The sequence below is a fragment of the Pleurodeles waltl genome, chromosome 4_2 (assembly GCF_031143425.1).
Source record: "Pleurodeles waltl isolate 20211129_DDA chromosome 4_2, aPleWal1.hap1.20221129, whole genome shotgun sequence".
NCBI lineage: Eukaryota > Metazoa > Chordata > Amphibia > Caudata > Salamandridae > Pleurodeles > Pleurodeles waltl.
In genome coordinates this window covers 745063722-745076981 of record NC_090443.1, presented here as the reverse complement: position 1 = coordinate 745076981, position 13260 = coordinate 745063722, and the positions used below count along the sequence as shown (strand labels likewise).

At 44.4% G+C, this 13260-nt stretch overlaps 1 protein-coding gene across 1 annotated transcript in view; it reads left to right on the top strand.

Moving 5' to 3' along the window:
- PRPF38B (pre-mRNA processing factor 38B) overlaps positions 1 to 13260 on the top strand; it is a 66842-nt gene that overhangs the window by 1345 nt on the left and 52237 nt on the right. The window contains exon 2 of the mRNA XM_069232402.1: positions 12777 to 12845. Coding sequence (XP_069088503.1) covers positions 12777 to 12845 — 69 coding nt within the window. The remainder of the gene's footprint in view (positions 1 to 12776; positions 12846 to 13260) is intronic.

Here is a 13260-nt window from a genome sequence, read left to right as displayed (position 1 = left end):
GTAAGATCGGTGGTCAGTATCAGTTGATATTTTTGCAGTGTACTGATGCGCCGCTCTCCTATCAAATCTTGTTATTGTGACATAGTTCTCTCTCCCCATTCTTTCATTGTTCGCAGTTAGTTGAGGTGTTTTGTCACCTTCCTTGGCCTGTTCCATTTGTTGTGTTTCGGAAGGATGAAAGTGCATTGCATTTCTTGTAGCCGTGTCTGGTGGCTCCGCTGACAAATGCATTCACTGCAGGAATCCGTGTTTGACTTTATGGTAGCAGGCCCCATTCCCAACGGATCCCCTCAGCCTTGTCATCCTTCCGAGTCAAAGAAATGAGTACCGTTAAGTAAGAGTAACCATCTGTTATTTCAATGCCAGTGTAACTTTGTACGTTAGTAATATGATTGTTATCTCGCTCTCCTTGTGGGTCTGTGGTTCTGTGTTCTACCAAGGGAATGATGGACATGGGAAGGTTCTGTGTCATTGAAGTGTTGTTGTGACCTGTACGTCTGTTTGGACTAGAAGCTGCGTAACGAGGCGCTATGACCCTGGTGGGGAACTATTTTGATGCGTAAATAATGGATTACTTGTTTGTGCTGTATAGTCCCTACTGCTTAAAGAACGCTTTGCTGCTGTGAATTTAAGTTCTTACTGAGTTCCATGAAGGGTTTGTCCTTTCTGATACTTAGATGTTTCACGTCCTGGGAGCATAGACTTGGGGGGCGTTTTTTCCGGTTGCCTATTTTTTGCACTTCTTTTGTAATGGCCATGCGTTAGCTTTAAGTATTGTTTATTTGCAGTGTTTGCATCTTTTAGAAAGGACAGTTCGTGGTTTTCAGGTCATAGTTTTGGCTTAAATGGAGCTGCTTTCCTTTTATAAATACACAAAAGATGATGGGAGGAAAGCTTGCAATTTTTCTAACCACTTGCAGTCTTTCGGGGTTGCATCCCCAACAGTCGTTCCTTTGCTCACCATGCCACCTCCTCGTTTTTCTACCAAGCCATATTCAAATCAACCTTTCTGTCTTTTCTTGTTTGAAAATATTAATGTGACTGGCAAGTCGGCTAAAGTTGTCTCTGTTAGACCTAAAAACTAGTATGTGTAACAGACTGTCCTAGTGTATGAGTCACAAGAGAAGAGACCTCGATAACACATCGTAAAAAACGAAGCATCCCAACGTATTACTTTTTACATGAAGAGGAACCAAGTATTTAAGGGGCATAATGTGCATAGAATGACTTAATGTTGTCCACATTTGTGAGCCGGAAACCATTGGCGTAAGAACGTATTAGTACTGAAAAAGCTAACCTTTTGTATGTTGGAGTAATCAGAAAAATGCACTATTTTTAGCTCAGCAACTGGATGGGTTTATGGAAACGTGGTGCGGCCTTGGAACTTGACGTTGTGCCTTATTATCTTTGCTAGTCTCAAGGGAAATGTTTCATTTTGATAACCTAGATCACCATCTTTTCGCCACTTACGTTAGACAGCGTGAGCTCAGTTTTGGAGGCATTTGTCATTAAAACATGACAAAGAATTGCCTGTATCAGTTTTTTCAGTGACTATTACGGTCTCTGGGAAAAACAGAATTACCTTCACTGAAATTTGTGCTTTTTCACCCAAACTCACTAACCTATGACATCTCGCTTTAATTTAGGAGTTCTAAACCTCACTAGTTTGTATACTAATCCTAAACCTTTCTCTCACCCGATCACATTTACACTCTGTACTTTATTTTTAGTGAACGTAACTCGCCGACCTTCACTATTAAAACAAGCATTGGCAAAATGGTTGTCTGGCCCAGGGAAGATTTTTGTTTCTTTCTTTTTATTTATCAACCGTGTACAGACGAAATCAAAAGCTTAGAGATAAACGAAAACAAAGGTTAAACGCTAGTGATACGTGGTACTTATGAGGTCGCAAAGAAAAATAAGTACAAATTGCTCTTTTCGGGCGGCTGCGTGCATGCGATCAGGTAAAATGCTGCCAGTGGCTGAAAGGCGCTGGCCAGTGCCCCACGCTGTTTGCTATGGTGGGTGAAAGTAGTATGTAAATGACACTTGAACAGACCAGTCGATAAAGAGAAGTGACCAAAAGTGCCCCTCGCTATGCAGATATTTGTAATGTGTGTGTTTTTTTTTTTTTTTTTTTTTTTTTTTTTACATGATACTTGAAGTCAACTCTAGGTCAGACCTAAAATTGCAGCAATGCCAAACAATAACTTATTTGTAATCATTTTTTTCCATCTAATGATTTTTGTTCTGGATTTCTCGTGGGATAATCCTGTTGAGCAGATTAGCTTCTCTTCGTACTTTAGTACTTATTGGTCCAAGGGCCCAGTTTCTGAGGTTAGTCATGATGTACGTTCAGAGACCCCCACCCAATAATGTAAATACAAATAATCTGCGTCCTACGTTCATTTAAAGTATGCCACGAAATTTCAGTTTTACCCCTAGCATCCATAATTGGTAAAATCCTCTGATATTCTCAATAAAGCCATTTTATCTTCCACCCATATTTCCCCACACAATTAATTATAGTATATCTGTGCAGGCATACAATGCTTGTTCTTGGTTGGTGGATACGTTGTTTGATGTAGCGTTGCCTAAGGTGTCCTCCATATTATTTAGTTTAAACTTATTTCATATGAGCTGCGATACTCCAATAGGAGTGTTTCCAAGCTTGAGTAAAAAACGTGCAGAAAGGTGGAGGGAAGTTATCTGCCCGTTTCCTGTTGGAAAATCACAACATTTAGAACACTATTCTCACCAGCTTTCAATAAGTGCCTTCCTTCTAATTTATACAAATATCTCAAGCCCCATTTCTTCAAGAAACACTCCAATACCTAACTCATTTTTGATACTGGCCTGCCTCTAAAGAACAATCTCACCCCTCTTTCTTACTGTAACTTTGTTTCCCTGGCACAGCCTGCCTCTAAATGCCCTTCCTGGCACACCAACCAGGCTTCACATTTTTGGTTCTTCATCTTATGCATCACTCTATTGCTTTGTTGGTAACTTAGCAGCCACATCGTTTGAACTGACATTTGGTGGACATCATACCTATTAAAGTGCAACAGCATCCAGGGATGTGGAATTCCTATCACACGAGGATATCTTGTTTGGGGTCAAGGGCAACAAGTTTTTATGTTTACTTTGTCCTTGGGACAAGTAGGCCCAACCCCCTGCAGCACAAACCCTTTGGTTGCCTGTTTACAGAGAGTGGAACTCTCTGCAGTTGAGGTAATGTGTTTCCAAAAGGTAATGCTGTTCAAACTTGTATTTATGGTTCATTATTTGAAAGCCTTCATTATTAGGGTGAGTGCTGTAAATAAATGTTTTAAGGTCACACTTCACTACTGACGTTGGTTCCAGTACAAAAAAAAAATACCTGTATACACATGTTTGAAAAGTTTAGGCTATGAGGCTCAGTATAATGCTCCCAGAATGCCCTCTGATTAGATGCAAATGAAGTGTCATTTAGTAAAATGTGTTGATGCATGCTAGTATTTCCCAAAAATATTTTGTAGGAAGTTGGCTCTGTATGTGCTATTTCAAAGTAAGGAATAGCATGCACAGAGTCCAAGGGTTCCCCTTAGAGGTAAACTAGTGGTAAAAATAGATAATACTAATACTCTATTTTGTGGTAGTGTGGTCGAGCAGTAGGCTTATCCAAGGAGTAGTGTTAAGCATTTGTTGTACATACACATAGACAATAAATGAGGTACACACACTCAGAGACAAATCCAGCCAATAGGTTTTGTATAGAAAAATATCTTTTCTTAGTTTATTTTAAGAACCACAGGTTCAAATTTAACATGTAATATCTTGTTTGAAAGGTATTGCAGGTAAGTACATTAGGAACTTTGAATCATTTCAATTGCATGTATACTTTTCAAGTTATTCACAAATAGCTTTTTTTTAAAGTGGACACTTAGTGCAATTTTCACAGTTCCTGGGGGAGGTAAGTTTTTGTTAGTTTTACCAGGTAAGTAAGACACTTACAGGGTTAAGTTCTTGGTCCAAGGTAGCCCACCGTTGGGGGTTCAGAGCAACCCCAAAGTTACCACACCAGCAGCTCAGGGCCGGTCAGGTGCAGAGTTCAAAGTGGTGCCCAAAACGCATAGGCTTCAATGGAGAGAAGGGGGTGCCCCGGTTCCAGTCTGCCAGCAGGTAAGTACCCGCGTCTTCGGAGGGCAGACCAGGGGGGTTTTGTAGGGCACCGGGGGGGACACAAGCCCACACAGAAATTTCACCCTCAGCGGCGCGGGGGCGGCCGGGTGCAGTGTTAGAACAAGCGTCGGGTTCGCAATGGAAGTCAATGAGAGATCAATGGATCTCTTCAGCGCTGCAGGCAGGCAAGGGGGGGCTTCCTCGGGGAAACCTCCACTTGGGCAAGGGAGAGGGACTCCTGGGGGTCACTTCTGCAGTGAAAGTCCGGTCCTTCAGGTCCTGGGGGCTGCGGGTGCAGGGTCTTTTCCAGGCGTCGGGACTTAGGTGCAGAGAGTCGCGGTCAGGGGAAGCCTCGAGATTCCCTCTGCAGGCGGCGCTGTGGGGGCTCAGGGGGGACAGGTTTTGGTACTCACAGTCGTAGAGTAGTCCGGGGGTCCACCAGCCGAGTCGGGGTCGCCGGGTGCAGTGTTGCAAGCCTCACGCTTCTTGCGGGGAGATTGCAGGGTTCTTTAAAGCTGCTCCTTTGGATAAAGTTGCAGTCTTTTTGGAGCAGGTCCGCTGTCCTCAGGAGTTTCTTGTCGTCGTCGAAGCAGGGCAGTCCTCAGAGGGTTCAGAGGTCGCTGGTCCCTTTGGAAGGCGTCGCTGGAGCAGAGTTCTTTGGAAGGCAGGAGACAGGCCGGTGAGTTTCTGGAGCCAAGGCAGTTGTTGTCTTCTGGTCTTCCTCTGCAGGGGTTTTCAGCTGGGCAGTCCTTCTTCTTGTTGTTGCAGGAATCTAATTTCTAGGTTCAGGGAGAGCCCTTAAATACTAAATTTAAGGGCGTGTTTAGGTCTGGGGGGTTAGTAGCCAATGGCTACTAGCCCTGAGGGTGAGTACACCCTCTTTGTGCCTCCTCCCAAGGGGAGGGGGGTCACATCCCTAATCCTATTGGGGGAATCCTCCATCTGCAAGATGGAGGATTTCTAAAAGTTAGTCACCTCAGCTCAGGACACCTTAGGGGCTGTCCTGACTGGCCAGTGACTCCTCCTTGTTATTCTCATTATTTCCTCCGGCCTTGCCGCCAAAAGTGGGGGCCGGGGCCGGAGGGGGCGGGCAACTCCACTAGCTGGAGTGTCCTGCGGTGCTGTGACAAAGGGGTGAGCCTTTGAGGCTCACCGCCAGGTGTTACAGCTCCTGCCTGGGGGAGGTGTTAGCATCTCCACCCAGTGCAGGCTTTGTTACTGGCCTCAGAGTGACAAAGGCACTCTCCCCATGGGGCCAGCAACATGTCTCTAGTGTGGCAGGCTGCTGGGACCAGTCAGCCTACACAGATAGTCGGTTAAGTTTCAGGGGGCACCTCTAAGGTGCCCTCTGTGGTGTATTTTACAATAAAATGTACACTGGCATATTTGAAAGCCTTCATTATTAGGGTGAGTGCTGTAAATAAATGTTTTAAGGTCACACTTCACTACTGACGTTGGTTCCAGTACAAAAAAAAATACCTGTATACACATGTTTGAAAAGTTTAGGCTATGAGGCTCAGTATAATGCTCCCAGAATGCCCTCTGATTAGATGCAAATGAAGTGTCATTTAGTAAAATGTGTTGATGCATGCTAGTATTTCCCAAAAATATTTTGTAGGAAGTTGGCTCTGTATGTGCTATTTCAAAGTAAGGAATAGCATGCACAGAGTCCAAGGGTTCCCCTTAGAGGTAAACTAGTGGTAAAAATAGATAATACTAATGCTCTATTTTGTGGTAGTGTGGTCGAGCAGTAGGCTTATCCAAGGAGTAGTGTTAAGCATTTGTTGTACATACACATAGACAATAAATGAGGTACACACACTCAGAGACAAATCCAGCCAATAGGTTTTGTATAGAAAAATATCTTTTCTTAGTTTATTTTAAGAACCACAGGTTCAAATTTAACATGTAATATCTTGTTTGAAAGGTATTGCAGGTAAGTACATTAGGAACTTTGAATCATTTCAATTGCATGTATACTTTTCAAGTTATTCACAAATAGCTTTTTTTTAAAGCGGACACTTAGTGCAATTTTCACAGTTCCTGGGGGAGGTAAGTTTTTGTTAGTTTTACCAGGTAAGTAAGACACTTACAGGGTTAAGTTCTTGGTCCAAGGTAGCCCACCGTTGGGGGTTCAGAGCAACCCCAAAGTTACCACACCAGCAGCTCAGGGCCGGTCAGGTGCAGAGTTCAAAGTGGTGCCCAAAACGCATAGGCTTCAATGGAGAGAAGGGGGTGCCCCGGTTCCAGTCTGCCAGCAGGTAAGTACCCGCGTCTTCGGAGGGCAGACCAGGGGGGTTTTGTAGGGCACCGGGGGGGACACAAGCCCACACAGAAATTTCACCCTCAGCGGCGCGGGGGCGGCCGGGTGCAGTGTTAGAACAAGCGTCGGGTTCGCAATGGAAGTCAATGAGAGATCAATGGATCTCTTCAGCGCTGCAGGCAGGCAAGGGGGGGCTTCCTCGGGGAAACCTCCACTTGGGCAAGGGAGAGGGACTCCTGGGGGTCACTTCTGCAGTGAAAGTCCGGTCCTTCAGGTCCTGGGGGCTGCGGGTGCAGGGTCTTTTCCAGGCGTCGGGACTTAGGTGCAGAGAGTCGCGGTCAGGGGAAGCCTCGAGATTCCCTCTGCAGGCGGCGCTGTGGGGGCTCAGGGGGGACAGGTTTTGGTACTCACAGTCGTAGAGTAGTCCGGGGGTCCACCAGCCGAGTCGGGGTCGCCGGGTGCAGTGTTGCAAGCCTCACGCTTCTTGCGGGGAGATTGCAGGGTTCTTTAAAGCTGCTCCTTTGGATAAAGTTGCAGTCTTTTTGGAGCAGGTCCGCTGTCCTCAGGAGTTTCTTGTCGTCGTCGAAGCAGGGCAGTCCTCAGAGGGTTCAGAGGTCGCTGGTCCCTTTGGAAGGCGTCGCTGGAGCAGAGTTCTTTGGAAGGCAGGAGACAGGCCGGTGAGTTTCTGGAGCCAAGGCAGTTGTTGTCTTCTGGTCTTCCTCTGCAGGGGTTTTCAGCTGGGCAGTCCTTCTTCTTGTTGTTGCAGGAATCTAATTTCTAGGTTCAGGGAGAGCCCTTAAATACTAAATTTAAGGGCGTGTTTAGGTCTGGGGGGTTAGTAGCCAATGGCTACTAGCCCTGAGGGTGAGTACACCCTCTTTGTGCCTCCTCCCAAGGGGAGGGGGGTCACATCCCTAATCCTATTGGGGGAATCCTCCATCTGCAAGATGGAGGATTTCTAAAAGTTAGTCACCTCAGCTCAGGACACCTTAGGGGCTGTCCTGACTGGCCAGTGACTCCTCCTTGTTATTCTCATTATTTCCTCCGGCCTTGCCGCCAAAAGTGGGGGCCGGGGCCGGAGGGGGCGGGCAACTCCACTAGCTGGAGTGTCCTGCGGTGCTGTGACAAAGGGGTGAGCCTTTGAGGCTCACCGCCAGGTGTTACAGCTCCTGCCTGGGGGAGGTGTTAGCATCTCCACCCAGTGCAGGCTTTGTTACTGGCCTCAGAGTGACAAAGGCACTCTCCCCATGGGGCCAGCAACATGTCTCTAGTGTGGCAGGCTGCTGGGACCAGTCAGCCTACACAGATAGTCGGTTAAGTTTCAGGGGGCACCTCTAAGGTGCCCTCTGTGGTGTATTTTACAATAAAATGTACACTGGCATCAGTGTGCATTTATTGTGCTGAGAAGTTTGATACCAAACTTCCCAGTTTTCAGTGTAGCCATTATGGTGCTGTGGAGTTCGTGTAAAACAGACTCCCAGACCATATTCTCTTATGGCTACCCTGCACTTACAATGTCTAAGGTTTTGCTTAGACACTGTAGGGGCACAGTGCTCATGCACTGGTACCCTCACCTATGGTATAGTGCACCCTGCCTTAGGGCTGTAAGGCCTGCTAGAGGGGTGTCTTACCTATACTGCATAGGCAGTGAGAGGCTGGCATGGCACCCTGAGGGGAGTGCCATGTCGACTTACTCATTTTGTTCTCACTAGCACACACAAGCTGGTAAGCAGTGTGTCTGTGCTGGGTGAGGGGTCTCTAGGGTGGCATAATACATGCTGCAGCCCTTAGAGACCTTCCCTGGCATCAGGTCCCTTGGTACCAGATGTACCAGTTACAAGGGACTTATCTGGATGCCAGGGTGTGCCAATTGTGGAATCAAAAGTACAGGTTAGGGAAAGAACACTGGTGCTGGGGCCTGGTTAGCAGGCCTCAGCACACTTTCAATTCAAAACATAGCATCAGCAAAGGCAAAAAGTCAGGGGGTAACCATGCCAAGGAGGCATTTCCTTACATATTTCTAATGGAAAATCAGTGTAACCATTTTCAACACGATTATGGGAAGCATGAAAATAAACAAACACTGACAAAGCCAACTGATCTGACATATTTTTGTAAGTCTTTTAGTTTCATCAATGCATGTCTTGTTTTGACATGGCTTTTGTAACACTTTATTGTTGTGGGAGCTACCAGGCCCTCAAAATTGTAACACACACTGGCAAAACCCCCCCAAAAAGTTTTTGAACTCTAAAAGCACACGTTGCCACGAGCGGCATAACAAAGGCCCTGCAGCTGCCCTCCAGGGGCACCTTCAGCACCTGCCCTGAGTGAGTCTGGAGAGGGGCTCCTCCATGTTCTTTGCAAAGGGACACCCTCCAGTTTCGTTACGTCACTGATTGCTACTGTAGTTCCTGCCACTGAACAAAACTACATTCTGTGGCAATATGCTCCTTGTGGAAGAGCAGAATGCGATCACTCACAATAAAGCCAGCCGAAAGAGAGAGAAATAGAAGTTTCATAAAAACAAAATGTCATTAACACCAGACATAATTAGGGTCCAAGACCCACATGTAGGTAGCTTTCTGCAAGTCGCAAACAGCGACTTTAGCTGTTTGCGACGTGCAAAAAGCACATTGCGATGCACGAACCCAGTTTTGCGATTCGGTAACCTGGTTACCGAATCGCAAATCGGGTTTGCGACTTGCAATTAGTAAGGGTTGTTCCCTTCCTAATTGCGACTCGCAGTACAATGTAGGATTGTTTTGTGACCGCGGGCGCAAACCAACCGCAGTTTGCACCCATTTCAAATGGGTGCTAACACTTTCGCAAAAGGGAAGGGATCCCCATGGGACCCCTTCCCCATTGTGAATGTCACCGTAAACATTTTTTCAGAGCAGGCAGTGGTCCTGCGGACCACTGCCTGCTCTGACAAAATAAAACAAAAACGTTTAATTTTTCGTTTTTTGTTATGCATCTCGTTTTCCTTTAAGGAAAATGGGCTGCATTACAAAAAAAAAAACTGCTTTATTGAAAAGCAGTCACAGACATGGTGGTCTGCTGTCTCCAGGAGGCCACCATCCCTGTGAGGGCCCCATTCGCGAGGGGGTCGCAAATTGCGACCCACCTCATGAGGTGGGCATTTGCGAAGCCCTTGCGAATCACAGATGGTGTCAGGGACACCATCCTACATTCGGATTTGCGACTCGCAATTTGCAGGTTGCAAATCGGAACCTACCTACATGTGGCCCCAAATTCTTAAAGAAAGTCACAAAAGTGCACCCATGGTATATGTCATACCCCTATAAAATATTTGTGAACTGTATTTTAGCACGGGTAAATACGATGTGTAGATTTGCTCATGTGAATATATTGAGCATTTGCAAGTTCATTTTCCCTCCAGCCACTTTCTTCCCAATCCTGGGAGAAGTTCTAATTCTGCCATTGTCAGGAGTAAATGTCCAACCTTTCTTATTATGGGAAAATATTAGAGAGAAGCTGGTAAAAATCTTGAAAACATGCAGGTTAGTAGGTTTGCAGACTCAAAGGCATTCCAGCCCTGAAACTATTGCTTACTGCTTCCTCCAGCCCTAGTATGCAGTTCTGCAGAAAGGTGGCAAAATACGGAAATTGCTACAGTAGGGATTGAAACTGCAAGTATTCAAGCCCTACTATGGTAGTAGCCCTGGCATAATCAGAGAGGCTATTATCAGAGCACTTACATAATGAGATTGCTGCCATAATTTGTCGCCACACTACATGGCACCAAAGGGACAAGTAGATCTTTTTACAGGACAAGTAGATTTGAGAAGCAACCTGTCCCCTGGACAAGTAGATAATTTAATAAATTCCACACCCCTGGCATCACATTTATGTTTTAAAATAGTGTTTTCCCAAGAAAAAGTAATACTGCATTTTGACTGCCGATACACATCCAACCATTCACTCATCTGTTGTCCCTTATACCGTGTTTTATAATATTGATGTACACCTTGATGTCTTAATCTCCAACTTTATACACAGTGCAACTAGTAATTTTGCTCAGGTCAACGCCATGCTTCAGTAGTTATGATGGTCTACTCCTCTTTCATGACCATGCTAAATATAAACTTCCATCGATTTTTCCTAAAATCATTCCACTCTAAGTAGCTTCATGCAGCACCAGAACAACAAACACAGTAACAAATAAAACAATATCCATCTAGTAAACCTATGAAAATTCAGTCCTCCTACTGTGATGGGACTTTCTCTGTTGCGGGCTGATTCCAGCAGTAGTACAGGAAAAATAACTTGCAATTTTAAAGGCGAGTGAATGATAGTATCAGCTTTTGCTCTCTGTTTTAAATCCTAATTAAAGCGATGTATAACTTCTTTACTTAAACCTGCCCCGAGCTCTGCGAGCATTAAGGCTGCCTTTGTAGTGTGAGGCTGGTCGTCCAGCAGCTTCGAACCTCAGCAAACTCCTTTCCCTGCTTGCAGCTCACTCTAAGGGCAGAAGAAACACCACTCATCATACTGATGTTCACAAAAATACAGTAAATGTTAATTTTGATCTCAGTATAATAGGAGAGCTTGCTCTGCTTGGTTGATTTTGTATAATCTTGTCTCTTTGCTTTTTAGAGGGATTAATCCTGTTTTGTAGTCTCCAATTCGCTCCCTCACCAGCATGAGATTGTAGCCCAGAAGAACACCACCTCATGTTTCTGAATCTTTTTTACTCCGGTTGATCTAGATCAATTGACCAGGACATTAATAGTAATTTGGCATTTAAGCTTTGTGGAGCAGAGCTCTAGATCCTCGCCTTTAGTTTTTTACTTTTTCCTTTCCTAACGTGATTTCGTTCCTTTAATGAAACCGTTCATCTCTCTTCGGAACAAGAATGCTCTCCAAGTACTAACCATTTACTGGGATCCACCATCTATAATCCTGTCATCTTTTACCAGTGCCGCCTTTCCCCAAGTAGGATATCACTCCGACCCCCAACAAGCTTTTTCTTGTACATTATAGCCTTCCTTTTTGACTACTTTTCAAAAGACTGGTTGTTGTCTCTGCATTTACTGTGCCCCTTCAATAAACGTACCTAAGCCCGTAGCATGCCAGTATACTCGCCCTCCAAAACAAAGTATCTATGGTTACACATGGATTCACAGACCAGCTGAAAGACATCTTTATTTTTCCGTTATTCGGCTGTGGTTGAGAAGTAAACTAAAATCTTTAGCTGCTCTGATTGCCGAAGTAATCGAGGGCATTATTTAGATTAACTGGTGCCAGAGTGCAAGAGCCTTCAGAACCAGAATAATGCGTTTTAGCCTGCAAGAAGAGTATACAAGGAGAGATGAATCTATTTTATGTTGATTCACTTATCAGAGCATCAGTGGTTGTTTACATTTGCTATGTTTAAGAAGACCACTACTGTTTTCTCTCACATTCCTTCAGATTGTACAATAATTTAATGAGAGCTGAGCAAAAGAGGTCTGTGCTGTGAAGTCATTATATAGGTATCGAGAGAAAAACATGTTGTCCCACCGTTTGCAAACAGTTTGCTTGTCCAGCTTGATGGTTATCTGCTATCCATCTTTCAATGCAACATGCCAATCTGATAAGTCGTTATTCTTAAAACTGCCATTTTAATCTGCTAATGCACCCCTGTTCCCAGCAAGCCCCACTTGATGTTCAACATTGAAGGCTGCTAAAGAGGAAGCTGCATTCTTAGGCATCTGCTGGCAAGTGATCTAGCTTTACTCCTGAAATTTAGCTTTCCTTCTTATAACCTGGTAGTGGGCGAGATGCCAAATTTACTAGGGAGTTAAGGAAAGCAAACCTTTAAGGAAATTTGACTATTACGTACCAAATAGTTAATAAAGCCACACAATTTATACAGACAGTTGGACCTATATGAAGCCCATCTGAAAACTAAGGCCATATTTAATGACTTTAAATACTTGTTAGCACAAGTCTTTTTCTTTATGAAAGGCATTTGAGTGCCCATGGGGTAATTGTAGATGGTCAGCAAAGGTGGAAGAAACTGGCAAATAGTTATCTTGTCCTCGTATCTCATGCTGTAAAATAAATTGTGTGAATACGTTAAACTAAGTCTGCTGATTCTGTATTTGTTTCCCTTTTTATTATTAATGCGGTAGTGCGAAGTGACCATACCAAGTCTGTGAGGGATGTGTATAAAACTGTCCTCGTTTTAAGTAATTTTTGAGTCTGGAATCAGACAGGTCATTTTGATTTTTACTGAATATGTGAATAGGCCAAATAAAGGGGCTTTCATCCATCTATGCTTGTTTGTATATTGTGGATTTATTGCCCAGTGTTCATTACTGACATCTTGCTTTCTTTTTCTTTCAAGGTTATACATGTTGAACCCTGGGAAAAGGGGAGCAGGAAAACAGCAGGCCAGACAGGGATGTGCGGAGGGGTAAGTAGAAGTACGTGCATTCAGCAGCTTTCTCTGCTTTGTAACTGTGTATTTTGATTTCAAATTGAATCTTCCTCGGTTTTTTAAAATTGTATCTTGGTATTAAATTATAAGAGGTAGCCACGGTTTTAAATTGCTCTGTGGAATCTGAAAGCATTGAAAACAGATTATACGGTTTATTCTTAGAGTGGTACTGATTTATAGCTGTTTTTTATTTCTCTTAAAATCACAATTTCATATCTACCTTATGGGTGGTATTTACTCCACTATTCTCCACAATTTAATGTTACCCACTGTATCAACAGTGATGAAAAACGCTGTTGACTGTATAGCGGTGACACCAGATTCCAGGAAGTCATTTAACTGACCGGGGCTTTTTGTTTGTGTGACCTTGGTAGATTCCCCAGAGATCGTG